We start from the raw sequence: 18,530 nt of genomic DNA, 5'->3' as shown, positions 1-18,530 counted from the left end.
TATGGTCTACAAAGCTCTACATGATTGGGCACTCAGCATTATTCTTTGACTTCAGATAATTAATCTACTCGTCAACGGCTCCTTCCAAACTGGCCTTCCTGCTATTTCTAGACAGCACAAAGGACATCACCAAGTCAGAGCTAGCTATTCTGCCTGCATGGAGGCCTCATATCCTAGCTATGCAGAAACAACTACCCTCCCTTCTTGTCAGTCTTTGGGGAGGTGTCACTTTTTCAATGGGGGTAACCTAGACACGTTTGGTTTTTACATTTGTGTGTGTGTGTATATGTGTACACGCACATACACATAGGCATAAGCATATCCCACAGTATGGGTGTAGATACCAGAGGACAGTTTATAGAAGCCAATTATCTCTTTTCACCCTGTGAGTGAATTCAAGTTACCAGCTAGACACTCTAAACTATCATCTGTTCCTTACTCTCCATCTCTGGTAACTTTCTTTTCAGGAGTACTTACCAGCTCTTCACATACTTTATGCCCATGGTACCATCTACAGTAAGATACGTAAGGTCTAGCAGAGGGCACAAAGGGTAGAAATCAATGTTCACTGGGAAAAATGGAAACGTACTACTGCAACACTATGAACATTCTAGTCACACCTGCAGCTAGCACATTCATGACCAAGCTATGATGGGAGCAGTAAAGGAGAACAGCAAAGCACTGCACATACCTAGCAGAATGAGTAAGAAAAATAAATACCATTGTCCACAAAGACAAGTCAATATATAATGTGTGAAATCAGAAACAAAGCAGTAACAATGTGAGCATTTTACTTCAATCTTAAAGATGAAGAATCAACTAACAGCTGAAAGTATCTACTTGTGGAAAGCAAGAATGTGGAGCAAGGGCTTTTTTAGAACTACTTAACACTTGAAATTACATCCAAACATCATTCATAAAAATAAAAGGTAAAAGAAAGAAAAGAATTATAACGGTAAATGCCATCTTGGGAAGTATTCACCATGCATCTCACACATCTAGAATTAATATGTAGATTATACAGATTATACAAAATGTCAGGACCAAAGTACCTAATAAAATAAACCCTATGATAAGCATTTCATAGTGAATAAGCACTGAGTAGCCAATTAACATACAAAGAGCTGTTCAACATCATTAGTAGACAAAGAAATGCAAATTAAAACTAGAATGGGATATTTTTTGTTCCGTTATTGGGTTTTTGCAGAGCTGAGGATGAGCCCAGGACCACGCACAGGTACCCCTGAGCTGCACCTGTTCCATCCCAGAGATAATTCTTTCACAACAGGCATTCAATCTGATAGTAATCCCACCACCAAGAGTACAAACTACCAAGGCTACTTTCATGGCTCTCCACAAACTGACGGTAAGGCCCCGTTGCTGAAGACAACCTCTACATAACTCACTAAAAATGGAGCTGGTGCCTACCTAGAGCCTTCATCCTTTGGACTAGTGTTTTTGGTACTGCAAGCTACTCTACACACTTCCAAGGGGGAAAGGTAAACATGGACCCAGCTACAAATCCTTGTTCTCCACAAGTGGCCTGCCTGCAAGATACACAGGCGCAGTAGTGGTACAGAGCTTGTGGGAGTAACCGACCACTATCTGATTGGATTTAAGGCCTGTTCCATGTGATACATCCCATCCCCAACACTGCTCGGGTGGCCAAGAACCTGAGACTAGATAACCCAGGGACCTGGGGGAAACCCAAATACTACTGTGCTACTAAAAAAACATAGCAATAAAATGACTCCTAACAACATTCAGTGCCTTACTCGGTCATCATCAGAGAAGCTTCTTCCTGCAGCAAATGGAAACAAATGCAGAGACCCATAACCAAACAATATGCAGAGTGAGAGACCTTGGAACACTCAGTCCTAAATATGATGTGTCCATCAAATCCCTCCCCTCAAGGGTTCAGGGAACCCCTTTGAAAGAGGAGGCAGTAAGAGTCAGAGGGGATGGAGAAAACCAAGGAAAAAAGGTCCTCTAAATCAACAGGATGGATGCACATACAAACACACAGAGATGGAGGCAGCATGCACAGGGCATGCACAGGTCTGCACCAGATGGGCTCCTAGAGCTGAAAGGAGAAGTGAACACACACACACACACACACACACACACACACACACACACACACACACACACCCTAACCCAGAATCTATCTTCAATTGAAAACCACTTGCAAATAAAAAACCAGTTTCCTCCAAGGAAGTCTCACTGGAGAAACAAAAACCACTCTTAGGGTAGGCCGCATTCCCAGTAGTAGATGGCCAACACAAAACAAACTCAATGGCATCTTTGGGGGTTCTCTGTCTCAGAGCGTTAAGTCAGGACATTTCTTTTTAAACCTCACAAGTCCTTTGTTTATGTATTTTGTCTTCTGGTCTTGTGTTTTTATGGGATTCCTGTGTGTGCAAACACACGCCTCTGCATCTATGTGCATCTCTTGTGCTTTTTCTTTGGCTCTTTTTGTTTGGTTGTTTTGTCCTCTTTCAATTGGTTCGTCTTTGCTTCATCTTACTGTATTGAATTTTATTTTATTATTATTCTTTAGATGCCTCCTGTTTTCTAATGAAGAGACAGAAAGGGTGTGAACTGAGATGGGAGGGGAGATGGAGAGGAACTGGGAGGAACAGGAGGAGGGGGAAAAACAACATTGTATGAAAAAATCAATAAAAGGGGAAAAAAGTATAGTGACAACAAAAACTGAAGTAACAGAAAGGCTCACACGCTGATGGTAAATTGGTAAAACTACTGTGAAAAAATGGTGGCATTATCTGATAAACTTTGAGACGTTCCTCCCCAACAGTTCAGCCAGTCAAGTCCCGGTTCTGCAGCCTGCAGATACTCATGTACACATGTGCCAAAGTAACAAACTATGACTGTTAGCACAATACAACTTTACAACTTTTAAAACACCCTGAAAAAAATCAATTTTCATCTACAGGAGAATGAAACATGCTGCACAATATTGAAAGAATGAAATACCCTACTAGTAGTTAAAAAATAAATGAACTAGAGCAATATAAATCAAACATCAAGTCAGAGAGCAAGATTTGTGTATCTTCTGTGTGATTTCCTTCACATAAAATGAAAACAAGACAGCTAAATACAAGGAAGTGATAACACTGTGAAGAAGGAAAGGGAATTAATATTTACAACTAAAGGTAGTGTTTTCTCTCTGACAAGACAACAGGGTCATGAACGTGTGTGGGTGTGTGGGTGTCTGTGTCTGTGTGTGATTGTGTGGGTGTCTGTGTCTTTGTGTCTGTGTCTGTGTGTGTGTGTGTGTGTGTGTGTGTGTGTGTGTGTGTGTGTGTGACTGTGTGTGTCTGTCTGTGTATCTGTGTGTCTGTGTGTCCATGACCATATGCATGCAAGTTCTTCGGCCATATATCATTTCATCCAATTCCAAACACAAAGCTACAGATTTACCCGGCCTGGCATGCAAAAGTTGTTGTTAATAAATAAAGTTGCCCGGGGGTCAGAGCTATTAGAGCCATATAGCAAGAGCGTGGCGGTGGTGGCACACGCCTTTAATCCCAGCACTTGGTAGACAGAACTAGGTAGATCTCTCTGTGTTCAGGGATACAGCCAGCATTGGAGACATATGCCTTTAAGACATGGAGGGCTATACTTACAAGCAGTAACAAGGCAGTCATGTGTTTGGGTTTACAACCAATGAGAAGGCAGAACAGAAAGACTATCTAAGGACAAACACACAGGAAGTAGGTCTCTTTCAGAGAGGTAGGACCACCGCAGGAGGAAGGGTAAGGTTTTAGCTCTGAGCTCTGACCTCTTGGCTTTCTTCTTTACATTGGTTCTGTGTTTCTTATTTAATAAGATGGTTGGTTACATCTACAGGTTGTACACACTCTTAATCAAAGACTCAAGCATATGACAGAGTGTTTAGGACTCACCAATAGACACAGACTAAATTCAAAATTCAAAACTCATGTTTTGTTCATCTGACTCAAAATCTGATACTCTTTCCATTTAGAGAACCAGACAAGTAACTTGGCCAACTCACCAAATACATGTCAACTTCAGTCTCATGTAACAAAGAGGAAAAGCCACTGAAAGTAGACATTCACAGTGTCTAGTAAACCTCAGTGGAGGTGGTAGGTAAACAATGAAGCAGAGAAACTATGAAGAACAGGGTAGAAGTATTGAGAGGAACCCTGCAAGTAACGAGCTGTCAGCCTGACTCTGTGATGGAGAGGTGATGTCTACTGAGACCCCTTCGTAGGAAGGCACTGCATACACGGTCCTTCCTCAGTCCTCCAAATAGCACTGAGACACGTATTACGTACAGAGAGGAAGAAGGTCTAGAAGGCTAATAGGACAGGACAAATTTCTCAATGAAATCTCCAGTGTCTGGTCTGGCTCAGGGAAGTTCACTGAGCCAGACCAGAGGCAGAAAGATCAGAGTACAAGTGCAGTATTACAGACAGTGAACACAATTACACACAGGAGCACAGAATGAAGACGCCAAGATTTGTGTAGGCACCTAACAGTCCAGTAAATACGAGAACAAAGAACTGCTCACCTATGGCCAGGGTGGTAAACAGCGGTATTTATTCCATGAGGATAATGACCACTAAAGCTGAAACTGTGACTCTCTTGGTAGCTCTGATTTGTTCCAACACTAGGATAAAGAAAACAAAACAGAAATAAGTAGCAGCAAAGCACCTAGGACACCTCGGACACCATGGACACCTCGGACACCACAGACACCATGGACACCTCGGACACACATCATGGGCACCCTGGGCACCCTGGGCACCATGGACACTGCAGCAGCTAGTCTTTAGGGACAGACAACACCCAACACTGTGGAGGATGTAAAACAACCGGACACACTACAGTAGGGAGATGACTGATATGACCACATTGTTAAAGTCTGAAAGCTCGTATAAAAATAAATGGCATGACCCTATGACCCAGCAATCCCACTGGAAGATAATGACCTAGGAGGAATTAAAATGTTTATCCATAAAGATTTATGCAAGGATGGTAACAGTACAATCTATGCCATGATCAAGAACGGTCCAGTTTGCCACAGCCCCAAACTAGAAAGTCTATCTACAAAGGAATGAATAAACAAACCATGAGATATCTGTGTATCTATATGTAAATATATTTATATAACTCATGAAAGATAAATCATTGGTTAAAAAAGGAATAAAGTAATGATATACAAAAATTTAATGAATTTCAAAATAAGCTGAATGAATGAGATTTGGGCAAGAGATTGTATATTATATAATTCCATTGATGTGAACTGTTTCAATGGGCAAAACTAATTTGTGATTAAAAATAAAATTTTTGAAAATGGCAGTTTTCATGGGTAGATGTGGAGGAGGGAGGGAGGAGAGAGGGAGGAGAGAGCTCTCTAGTGGGGTGACAATGTCCTATTTCTTGATAGAGGTCTGAATGGTACAAATTAGTGCACCTATCAAACTCACAGGGAGCTACAATTAAGATCTATGCATCCCACTGTATGCAGCTTTCATCTCCAAAAAAAAAATCTTAATAACATGCATTCTCAAGCATTTGGTGTTTCCAACTCACTATGAAACACAAGAAACAAATGTATGAGTATTCACTCTACAAGTCTTTCAAAGTGCCTAATGTGCTTGCAATTTTTCATAGCATGATAAAATTTTTCATAGTATAAAATATCAATACCTGACATTAAATCAGAAAAATAAACATTATATCAAAATGACTTCCAATGCATTTTTACCTGACAAGGTAACTTCTAAGTTCTCCTCGGTAATTGATGACCAAGAGCTCTGCAGACCACTGTGCACTTGCTTTGTATTCTAAAAATACCAACCCAGCAATGGCATAGCTCAAGTCACCAGCAAAGCTAGACGCCTGAAAACAGGAGGAAATTAAGTTACTATAGAGAGAGCAGAAAAATTAGCACAAGCCTAACTAGACAACATCCCAGACATTGGCTGTGACACCAAGTTTAGACCAGGCTCCTAACCAGTTAGGAGCCATAGCAGGCTCCTTGAAAGACTCAACTTAAAAAGCACATTTCTATTCGAATTCTCTGTAAAATAAAGAAGAAAAAAGAAGAGCAGGAGATGCCACCATTCGGCCTCTTTCAAGACATAAGCTTTCAAGTATTAATTATTAAGTCGATGCGAAAAAGACTTCAGGTACCTTCCATGTGCCTACTCAGCAACTCAAAGGGGAGGATGCAACACTCATGTCAGCCTTTCCATCAAGCAACCACCTGAGTGTGCTGACGGAGATCTGAAAGTCTAAGCCCCTTCGGAGGCATACCAAACAGTATCCACCTAGAACGTGACTGGAATGCTCCATCCTGTCATGAAGACTATTCCAGGTTAAAGACAACTAAGAATCAATGGACAGCCAAGGATCTCTAGTCTCCCCTTCCTTAAAAATGAGGCACAAATTTCTCTTAGTGACAGTGTCCCTCTTGAGTAGGCAGAGGAAAAAGAGGCAGGCCAAAATAAGTCTGTGTGCCTTCTAAAGAGGAGTTAGGTCCTTCACACAGCCCCACCTCCTTTTCCCACAGTGCACCAACCCTAGCAGCCCTCACTCCATTTCTCTCGTGTGCTCCCATCTCCACACTTCACAAGCCTCTGTAAAACAGTACATACGCTCCCGGCTCAAACTGTTTCTTTGGGTTTTCACTTTTCTATAAAGCCCCGTGCAGGCAAAAACACCGGTATCAATGAACATGTTATTATGTTAATCTGTCTCTTGTAAAAATTTATTTGCAGGCCCACAGAAACTAAATTCAAGAAAGTGGAAAAAAATGAAAGTTTTGTCTCCAACATTTCAAATAGTTCTTCATGACCTAGAACTATTCAATAAACATCCATATAGGCCTAATCCAAACAAAGAGAGTCTACAAATAAGAAAATATCAAAACACATAGAAAATTTCACACTTAATACCAAGGCAAAAATGCAAAACACCACATAACATTTCATGATGATTACATGTTGAAATGATCATGTGAAGGATATACTGTAATTAAATAATACAGCCCCCATAAGTTTCACATGTGTCTTATTACAACTACTTGAAAATGTGAAATTATACTTGACCACATAGGTAACTCTCATTACGGTCCTACTGGACAGCACTAGCCTGTTCGATGGTAATTGGAACCGTAGTTAGGTTTTGTGGAACTTCTACAATATGAGCTCTGTTCATGCTTTCCATGTCTCCACTTGTTATTTCTCAGGAAAATCATTCCCTGTATCACTGGCTGTCGACACTAACTTCTTCAATCAGCCCTATTACTTTTTCTCTACTCTCCCTTTGAATTTCTGACTTTTTAATGTAACAAAGTCCAGCTTCTCTAGAAGTGGCTTCTCCTTCCACAGCCCAGGGACTTCTTCCCTCACGATAGCCTATCAACAATCTATACCATCATAAAAGAAAAACTGGGATCTCCTACGTATAATTTCGAGGGCAGAAGATGTGTGTGTGGGGGGGGGGGAGTAATAGGGAAAAGGAAAGCAAAAGACCAACACACTGTTCATGCTGAAACCCTGACTTAAATCCCATCAGGACCAACCACCAGGCCCACACGCAAGGCTGCTTGACTGTTCAGCCAGTCAATCCATAAACAACGACTGCTTCTCCTTACAGACGGTCCTCACATCCTCAGCTTCCCGGCTTCACGTCATCCCATCTCCTTTCTACAGTGATGTAGGTCCACTGTAAACAGTGCCTTCTTTCTCCTAAGTCTACCAAACAACTCTTCACTCTGAGACAGGAGACAGTCTCTAACTGGCATACAGAGCCTTGTTCTTGAAAGACAGGAAACATTTCTCTGGACCTGGTCCTTTGATGGTCTCTATTGTGACTCAATAAACTCAATTACTTCAGACATTCCCTGATCTTAAGAGTTTCATCATTTCTGTTCATTTCTTGACATAAAATGGAGTACACCTACAAAGTGCATTAACAAATACAAAGAATAAAAACTACATGACTATAAGTATCTAACTAGATGGTAAGTATTTTAGATCATAGCTTAATATTCTCATTTATACTTGAATTCCGCCTCTCTTCACACTCATCCATTGCCACGGTATACACAGAAGACACACAAACACACACGGGGACGGGGTGGCAATGATTTAAAATGCACACATACCGGGGAAATGACAAAGAGCTCACTTCCCATGAGATCAAACACTCGGACAGTCCCGGTGCTTTCGGCGTAGGCCAGGAGCGTGCAGTCATAGCTCCAGGCCACCCGTCTCCACTGGGGCCTTGGGTCTTTTGGAACTAGAACAAAAAGAAAAGAGTGTTTTAAACAATATGTAATAAAGAGAGCTAACAGTTTTAATGACTGCAGCTAACGTCAGTATTTAGAAAGGTCATCTAGCCGGGCGGTGGTGGCGCATGCCTTTAATCCCAGCACTCGGGAGGCAGAGCCAGGTGGATCTCTGTGAGTTCGAGGCCAGCCTGGGCTACCAAGTGAGTTCCAGAAAAGGCGCAAAGCTACACAGAGAAACCCTGTCTCAAAAAAAAAAAAAAAAAAAAAAAAAAAAAAAACCAAAAAAAGAAAGGTCATCTAATGCTTCAGTTAACACAACAGTTCCCAGAAACCTACTTCAAGACACAAACCATGGCAAACGCTGGCTCCATTACTTCATAAGCAAAGCAGCTGACTGAGGCCAGAGCTCTGATAAATCCTGAACATGCCCTAGACTACTAAGGGCTCAAGAATAAACTACTCAAGATACTTATGAAATTGAGAGTAATCAAAAGCCCAGAGCCCAAGTTCTTAAACTGAAATCTAACTGTGGGAGTCAAGGAAAAGTTGAGAATGATAAAAAGATATTGGACACACAATGACCAAAAATCAATTCCAAATCAAACACATAATAAATCTGAAGTGCACCTACGGCAGAGCTCACCCATACTGTACTCCCTAGCTGCAGTACGGCTCTGAGCACACAGCACATGCACTTGGCAGATGCACGACATGTCAGACCATACAACACCCAGGAAGACTACCTGAAATCCTCACTCAAAAACGACTATTTAATGAACTAGCCTCTTTACTATACATACAAAATTTTCTGCTTTTATACATATATAACACATATTTTATTTACAGAAAACAAAGACTTTTAATATTTTCCTATCATTTTTTCAACATTTATCAAATATTTGGACTGTACTGTGTTAGAATGTTTGGTTTTAAAAATGCTAGCTGAGTTGATGGCTTGAGAAACCGCTCAGAAGAATTTCAGTTTAGAATTAGGACACAACTTCCCACAATTTCTAAATGGTTTTAAACACACTTTTGCCATTTGGGATTATGCATTTATGTGAAGCATATTCTCAAAATCAAAGTGTCAATCAAACTCTGCAAAACACTAAAGATGCTTGACATTGTGCAGTGCCACGTAAGCAAGCACATCTCTCTCACTAGTAGGAAGGGTTGTTTTCCTCTTTAATAAAGGTAAGATTATATATAAATACACACACACACACACACACATATACCAAAAATATCTTTAAATACATTTTGTATGCTTTTTTTCAGTAAAATTTTATTTGCAGACCTATTTTATCTATCTATATACCTGGGGACATGTAAATTTTTCAGACATATAAGGGTCACAAGTAGACATATATATTAAGGCAGATGAATCAAGAGCTATTCTTAATCATAAAATTTTAAGATTTTGATAATAAATGTCTTAATAATCCTAATAAAACCATATGCAATCGATTTAAAATCACAAGTAAATCTTCCATAGGACCCTGAAGTCTCATTCCTTATTATCTCCAAGGCAAATGCGATCAGCATGTCTACGAGACATCTAGGCTCCCGTGTTTGTTACTTCACTATTTACAACAGCCATGAAACAGAAAGTGTGTTTATCAAGTGAGGACAGGTAAGTAAAATCTGACATACACATGTGCATAACAGAATACTCTCCCGCCATGAACAGAACACAGTCCCATCGTCCATATCAACAAGGAGGGATGGAGGTCTTTATGTTCAGAGAGATGAGGCAGGCCCACAGACAAGTACTGTACAATGAAATCTTACAAAGCTGATCTCACAAAATCGGAGAGCACAAAGGTGGCTCCAGAGAGAGGACAGCGGGGCAGGTGAGATGAGGCCATGTTTATCGATGGGGACTAAGTTACAAAGAGCATGCGGCCTTCTGAGTTGCCACTGTGGCCAGGCCTCAGCTCCTCTTGCTTTGACTCTTACAGTAAGTAGGGTCCTTGTCACTACTCGCCGCACGTCACGTGCGTCTCTCCTCTCTTCCCTGCTTGGCATTTTCCAAAGGTAACAACTCTTCAAGTAGGAAGACAAACAGACCACATCCTCCTGCTGCCCTAAAATCCCTGATGGTTCTGTTCCTAACAACACAAGTACTGACTTCTCCATATACACAAAAGACCCCACCATGGCGTTCTAACTTCCCCTCCATCACTTCCTCCATGACGTCCTTAACACTGACCTCACCCCCTGGGAAATAAGCAAGCCTGTGTCTTCCACACACTGCACTGTCTCTCTAGACATTGCATTTCTCCTTCCTTGACACTCTTCAAAGTTGACAGTGTTCTCTGTGCACACCACATATGCTGAGCACAAATTCTTTTGAAGTATTTACCACATCATATTATGTAGCTTACATCACTGTCTGTCCATGGGTCTCTTATGTCCTTAAAAATCAGAGAACATGTCCTATTCGGCACTGCTATCCCTGGACTTCCCTCCTTTGTTAACCATTTCTGGAATCCCCCTAACAGGCACTCTCAGACATCTACCCATGAGCTCATCTAAATCCCATCAAGCTGCCAAGGTAGCCACCCCATCTTCATCCCACGTTGTTTCCATCGACATATTTGGTCACACGACACAATGACGAGAACATAAGTTAACAAGCAGGTAAGGCTGGCACCCAGAAAAGAGACACTGAAGGAGCTAAGGCAGGAAGCCTGCCAGAGTGCGTCCTGGGGGAGACGGAGCCACAGACTGAGACCGGCTAACGAAATCAAGCAGCTAATTTAAGAAGTGGGACACTATCAACACAGTAAATAGAAGAAAGCTAAATACATTGCATGATCTTACCCCATTTTCTAAAAAGCCAATCCAAAAAGCCAAACACAAGATTACTAAAGGGTTATTTTAAGGTGTTAATTTAAATACCTAAAAAGAATGTAAATTAAAATAGAGGAATTACTTTTTCTACTTCCCTGTATTACTTGAATTCGTTACAACTATGTTATCACACTTATTATTAAAATAAATAAAATAATAAATTTCAAGCTAGGATGCCCATCATAAATGGAGCAAAGAGAAAAGCAGAATAGACAGATTTAATCCTAACCAAATCAATAACCGTGCTAAACATAAATGCTCTAAACATTACAGTGAAGTGACAGAAATATTTAGAGTATGAAAAAGGTAAAATCCAATCAAATGATCCCAGTCAGGCACATATATTAAATAAGAACATGAAGAGAACGGTAAGCCCTAGGCCAACCTGAGCTGAGTAGCAAACCCTGCTTCAAATAAGAAAGATAATAAATAAATAAATAAACAAACAAACAAACGGGGGGGGGGGGTTGAAATTGATTATCTAAATTTCCATCTTCCACCTAGCAAAATGAAAGCAACGTAAGCTCTGTATGCAGAAGGAAAAATGATAAAGGCAAAACTCAAAGAAAATAAACAACAAAAAAGAAATCAACCACCAAATTTTTATTATTGAAGAATATTAGCAAACTGACAAAATTCTGGCCTTGAGTGAAGAGAAAGAGAAAATGGTGTAAGTTACAAATATCAGAAACAACCAAAGGGATATCAGTACAGATCCAGTGGATAATAAAGTAGTGATAGAGAATATAAAATAGAATGTTATAAACAAGTTTATAGCTATGAATTGCATGATTCAAAGAAAGATTTCATGCAAAAGCCAAAACTGTAAAGGTTTTTAACATCTGTTTCTAAAACTGAATTCAATCCTGCTTAAAAAAAAAAAAAAAGCCAACTTCTTTCATGAATTCTATAAAGCATTTAAGAAAGAAATAATTCAGATTCTATGCAAACTCTTCAGAAAATAAAAAAGCAACAACACCCTCTCCTATTTTCAGACCAGCACTATCCAACTATAAAGCCAGAAGGGCGTGAAAACAAGTCCATACCTATATCCCTCGTGAACATAGGTACAATATTTTGATGACTGTGTCATTTAAAATATCATGCTTGCACAGCGTCTAACAGTAAGCTGATGAGGCTTTGGGAAGAAGCAATCAGGAGCCATAAGCCCGCCCACCTCTCAATGGAAGGCCAATGGTCTCTCAGCATTCCTACAGTAGGAAAAAATGAAAAACTCAACCCAACAGCTCTTCAAAAGTCTAATCCCATCCGCTATTTTTATGACAGAAAAAGAAGACTGAATTACCATCAATGGTCTGGCAAACAGAGCCAAACAACTTCCAATCCACATTTCAAACATTCTCAAATGGCCTATCTTTTATAAAACAATAATTGAAAAATATCAAAGTGGAACCAAATAGCTCCTATTTCAGTTTGCAGACTCTGCAATATGGAGTCTCAAAAATGCATTAACAACAATCTGGCTCCTCTTCTCCAAGCACACACATGAAATATCATTTGGCATATGGGAGTGATTCCCATAAAGATGAGTCAAATAATAAGCAAATGATGATTGCCTTGCATTATGCGAAATGGAGAGAAGCCATTAATGCAGCATTAAGGTCATAAATTCCCACACTCAGAAGCCAACAAAATAAACCATTAGTTCTCACCGCATTATCTCATCTAGGCTGCCACATTAACTGTACGCACTAAAAAACTCTAACAAATATAATATGTATGAAATACAGAACAGTTAAGCGTCCTATTTTCATGTTAATTCGTGGCTTTTCAGTTTACCTACTGGCTAAGAGCAGGTGCCTCCTGCAAACACTCAAAAGGGCACTCCCTGTATGTCAGGAGCATTCCATCACTGAGCATGCTCAAAGAAGCCTATCTCGACTCCCTAAACCTTCAGCCAGAAAGAAAGCTGCACCAGCAAACAGGTAACTGAACAGCCACGTGACTCTTCGGTAGACTTCTTGGTCCTTCTTCAGAACTGACCTCATCTAGCAACTACTGCTGAGGGAAGAACATAGAGTGATTTAGCATACATCTGAGTTCCAAGTTGACAGTCAGCATCCAAACACTGCTCCTCCTTATCTTGGAAAGGCTACTCCACAGAAAGGGCTTATCAATGCACAGAGTCCTAATGCAGTTTGTATACACACTGGACACAAGAGCAATTCAAAGCATGACTGACAATGATTCAAAACTGTACATATGTACTACAGTATACAAAACATAACATAAATATACACTTACTCTCAAAAATTTCCAAAATTAGCCAAGAACAGACAAACACACACTCATTCATAAAAACCATTTCACTAGTTCCCACATATTACCAACTTAACAGAGTCAAAAAAAATTCTTTTGACTACCATATGTGGGAAGTATTCTAGGCACTAGAAATGTATGCAAGTACCATGTGAGGGGACCATGTGTGGGAAGCATGCTAAACACTAGACATGTATGTAACTACCATGTGTGGGGAAGCATGCTAAGCACTATTCATCTTTTTTTAGCACTGAGTAAAAGAGGAGCCCTGCCTTCAAAGAGTTTACAATCCGTTATGGTTTGATTGTGAGATATTCCCACAAACTCATGTATTTGAACATCTGGTCCCAGGTGTGGTACTATCTGAGAAGTTGCAGATGTTTTAAAAGTGGAGTCATGCAAAGGGAAGTGGATCAATGAGGGGGGCCTTGAACCTTAAGTCCTCTCCCTGCCTCCACTCTCCTCTCTCTGTCCCTGACTATTAGCCAAAGGAACCAGTGGTCACACACTCCTGCCTCCATGATGGGCTGTAAAACCTGAGCCAGCCAGAATAAATGCTCTCTCCCTTCAGTTCTTTTGATCAAATATTTTTGTCATAGCAATTAGAAAAGTCGCACATAATCTAAGTAGGGAAAAGGGAGTCAGGTTGTTATACAGGCAGGCGAGTAGCAGAGAACCACGAAGGCTGAGGAAGGGAGCGCAGAGGAAAGGTCTGCAGAAAGAGCTGCTCCTTGCCCTCACAGAGGCAGTTACTGCACTGTACAAACAGCAGCTGTGTGGCAGAAGGAACTGTGTCCTGGGAAGAAGGTACCGTGGGGCTGAGAAATCTGTACACAGACTTTCACTACAACACAGGACACCCGGCCAAAAAACTCTCCCAGGATGTTGTGCTGGCTAGTTTCAAGGTCAACCTGACTCAAGCTAAAAGTGAGCCTTAATGAAGAAAATGCCTCCATAAGATTGGGCTGTAGGCAAGCCTGTAGGATATTTTCTTAATTAGTGATCAATGGGGGAGGGCCCGGCCCATTTGTGGGTGGTGCTATCCCTGGGCTGGTGGTCCTGGGTTCTGTAAGAAAGCAGGGTGAGCAAGCCATGGGAAGCCAGTAAGCAGCACCCCTCCATGGCCTCTGCATCAGTTCCTGCCTCCAGGGTCCTGCCGTGTTTGAGTTCCTGTCCTGACTTCCTTTGAGAATGAACAGTGGAAGTGTAAGTCAAATAAACCCGCTCCTCCCCACATTGCTTTGGTCATGGTGTTTCATCACAGCAATGGTATCCCTGACTAAGACAGACAGCTAGGGTAAGAATGACCTGAGTTACAAAATAAGAACCATGTTCCACAGTCAGAAGCAATCCACAGTCGTAGTACCGAATAGTTACTGTTTAGCATTCCCTAAGTAGCTATCATGCACCACTATGTAAAGTCGTACATACATTAACTCATAATTTCTCTGGAACTTAATATTTAAAAATTATGTACATATTACAGATAATGCAAATGAGGCCAGAGTGTGTTAGCTTTCTGTCAATAAAACAAAATATCTAATACTGAACTTAGAAGAGCTAGTAAGAAAGATCAAATCCCAAACTTTTTCATTGTTTTTTATCTGAACAACTTTGAACTTATAACTATTTATCCCTGTGCTGATTCCAAAATAAAAGACTACAGTACTTACTAATACTCTTTCCCCCCAAAATAGCCTTGAATATTTTAAAACACAATTTAAGTTTCAAAGTCCTAAAAAGTATATATTTTAAATCAAAATATTTAAGGATTAAATAATAAACAATTATAATTTGTTAAATGAGTTTAATAAAGTCATAAAAAGATCTTACTAGTAAACACTTTTGGAATATCTATTCAAACTTTACGGAAACATTTTCTGTAAACCACAACAAATTCTAAATTTTCATATTTCAATATTTTGGAAACTCTTACCTTGACATTTCCCAATAATTGATGTAAAATCATCTTTTGCAGACCTACAAATATATAAGAAAGAAAAACAATAATTTTACCCTAAGAACACTGACATGTAAGTCTATGAAACACCTGAGACATATGGTCTAGACAACACCTATATATGATAGTAGGTCATCCCTTCTGTCACAGAGCTGGGTGGCTGAGTGTCTCAAACTGGATTCCTTCATTAACAACAATCTTCTCGTTACAGAAATGGCACTGGAGCAGGAACACTGCGCTACAGTGCAAGTGTGCGTAAACACGATCTTAGGATGCAGCAGGAACGTCAGCACCACAGGCCCACAGGATCTGACTCTATCAATCTAGGATGGGACCCAGGTCAGAAGATTGACCAAAGCTCCACACGCTGACACCAGTTAAGAACCACTAATGTGCAGCATATTACAAAGTCTGATCACAAAGAAAAAGAGGTATATAATGTCTACTTTAATAAATCCCATAACCTAAACAGTTTATAATACATGAACCAGTGACCTGTTTACAATCTATAGTCCTGAGACACAGAACATAGTAGTATAATTAGCACAAACTATGTTCAAAATGAAAACTGGTGAACTCTCAAGAACATAATTTAAAAACAATTACCTAAAACTTTAATATCTATAGGACTTGACCAAGCAATTTCACTTCTATAAAGTTACTCCCAGGAAATAATTACAGATTTATATAGTTATCAAGGAAACTAATGCAATCCAATTTATAAAGAAGAAAAATATATCAAGTATAAGAAGATTAATTAAATTTTGCTGTGCACATCCAATGAAATATTATGCAATTACTATACCTGACATGGAACAATTTCATAATAGATTAATTTCAAAGGTTACCCAGGAAAAAAAGTGTTATAAATTTTAAAGTGTAAATTAAATTTATAAATCACAAAAGTAATTCATAAGTTGGCATCAAATAGAATAAACAATATTATCCACTTATGAGACATACACACACACACACACACACACACACACACACACACACACACACAGAAAGACAAGTTTCAAAGAACATATGTCAAAACATTAATAGTAAATAAGCTGGATAGTCAAGAAGGTAATTTCCCCCTGGCAGTGGGATCACGATCTATTCCCAGTGCATGAGCTGGCTTCTTGGAGCCCACTACCTATGGAGGGACACCTTGAACAGCCTTGATGCAGGGGGAGGGGCTTGAACCTGCCTCAGCTGAATGTACCAGGCTCTGCTGACTCCCCAGGGGAGGTCTTACTTTCTTGTAGGAGGGAGGGTGGGTTGGAGGGGAAGGCTGGGGGGCAGGAGGAGGGAAGAGGGGGATCTGTGTTGGTATGTAAAATGAATAAAAAAATTTTCTTAATAGAAAAAAAAGAAGGCAATTTCTAATTCTTTTTTTCTATTTAACTATATTTTCTAGAGGGACTACTAAGCACAAAATTTTTAATATTTTAGCCATTTTTCAAATACTGTTATGCTATAACTACAGATGTAAATACAGAGATAAATATCCGAGACAACACACTGCTTGGCTCCCAAAAGGAATGAGACAGAAAGAGCTCTCTCTGAAACGAAGCTGATTCCAACTCAATCTCAGTGACTGGGACAAAGCATGAGCGTGCCCTTCCCTTTAAATAAGGGGATGGCAGCGCCTCACACAGCTAGAGCACACTAAAGGAGACGTCAGTAAATCCACATTGCATCCATCCTTAATGTGATGAGTGCAGCTGTTTTGCTGGGGAAGAGCAAAGTGGGATGGACATAACGGTTTTGCTAAAACAACATACTTTATTCCCTTTAGGAAAGCAAATGTGGGGTAGGAATATTTACACATTTTCTCTCTTCATGTCTTTGTTGGGTCCTTTCACGGCTTATGATTAGTTCCCATATTAACAGCAGCCCATAACCACATGGAATTACTACTTCACTATTTAAGAAATAAAGGAAACATATTAACCACTTATAATCCGTAACTGCTGCCAAAATGCAAATTAAAGAGTAACTCACACATTGTTATTTTATCCAAAGTCAGCCCCTAGCACAAGCAAGTTAAGGACAGCATAGTCAATGACTGACAGCAATTACCACAACAGTAACACTGGAAAGCAACAAGCAGGGCTACCTCTCAAAACTTACACTGCTTCAGCTTTGCATGTCTCTTTTCTCAGGAACCATTGCCTCTTCACAATGGTTTCCTGACAGCGAATAATGACCTAAGATACTGCATCAACTCCCACACTAGGAACTAATCAAGAAATAGTCATTAAACACCTACTCAGTGTTACTACACCTGCTACTGAGCCAACCTCACAATGTGCATTGCTGTGGTTTAAACAGGAAATGCCCCCCATAGGCCCATGTGCTTGACCACTTAGTCCCCAGCCGGGGGCTCTTTGGGGAAGCTGTGGAACCTTTAGTGGGTGGACATTTGCTGCGGGAAGTGACCACGGCAGGAAGGCCTGGAGGTCTTACAGCCCAGCCCTACTTCCTGTCCTCTCCCTGTTCCCTGACTACTGATGAGCAGCCTGCTTCCCGCTCCTGCCACCGTGCCTTCCCAGCTGACAGGCTGCATCTCCTGTAAGTCAGAATAAACTCCCATCCTAAATCAGTTTGGTTAGGTATTGTGTCTCAGCAATGTCTGAAATAATTAAGACACGTGTGTTCATCACTGTTGTAGACAGACTGTACACAGAACAGGAAGAGCAAGTGCCTTTAAATTTCAAAAACAGCCCAACATGGTGGCACACACCCATAATCCCAGCACTGAGAAGGCAGAGGCAGGGAGGATTAAAAGTTCTAGGCCAGCTGAGATCACACAGAAAGAGCCTATCTCAAAGAAAAACTCTAGGACAATCACTATATACACTTTATACTCAACCATATACTTTACTTTGGGGATTTCCTTTGCTAGTTATTCCTCATTTACCAGAAAAGACTTCTTTTTAGGTTACTGCAAAGTCAAGACATGCTTATATTCTTTCAAAACAAAAACAACTAAACAGCAACTCTGAGCAAAGCTACACCCCCATAATTCCCTCTTAGCATCTGTTCTTCCTATTCCACTGGCAAAGACCACATTATTTATCACATGTGGACTAGGAACTCCTGTTACGTTCATGGAAATGGACAAGTGGGGAGTGACCTTTTTTGAGGGGACAGGAT

General features: G+C 40.3%; 1 protein-coding gene across 8 annotated transcripts in view; it reads right to left on the bottom strand.

Annotated features, from left to right (window-relative positions):
* Nbas (NBAS subunit of NRZ tethering complex) overlaps positions 1-18,530 on the bottom strand; it is a 289,617-nt gene that overhangs the window by 262,391 nt on the left and 8,696 nt on the right. For all 8 annotated transcript variants that reach the window (XM_015995503.3, XM_042267446.2, XM_015995506.3 and 5 more), the window contains exons 6-9: positions 15,360-15,403; positions 8,162-8,295; positions 5,756-5,889; positions 4,556-4,654 (exon numbers count right to left, since the gene is read on the bottom strand). In XM_015995503.3, coding sequence (XP_015850989.2) covers positions 4,556-4,654; positions 5,756-5,889; positions 8,162-8,295; positions 15,360-15,403 — 411 coding nt within the window. The remainder of the gene's footprint in view (positions 1-4,555; positions 4,655-5,755; positions 5,890-8,161; positions 8,296-15,359; positions 15,404-18,530) is intronic.

The sequence above is a fragment of the Peromyscus maniculatus genome, chromosome 22 (genome assembly GCF_049852395.1).
Source record: "Peromyscus maniculatus bairdii isolate BWxNUB_F1_BW_parent chromosome 22, HU_Pman_BW_mat_3.1, whole genome shotgun sequence".
NCBI lineage: Eukaryota > Metazoa > Chordata > Mammalia > Rodentia > Cricetidae > Peromyscus > Peromyscus maniculatus.
This window is presented reverse-complemented; position numbering and strand designations above follow the sequence as displayed.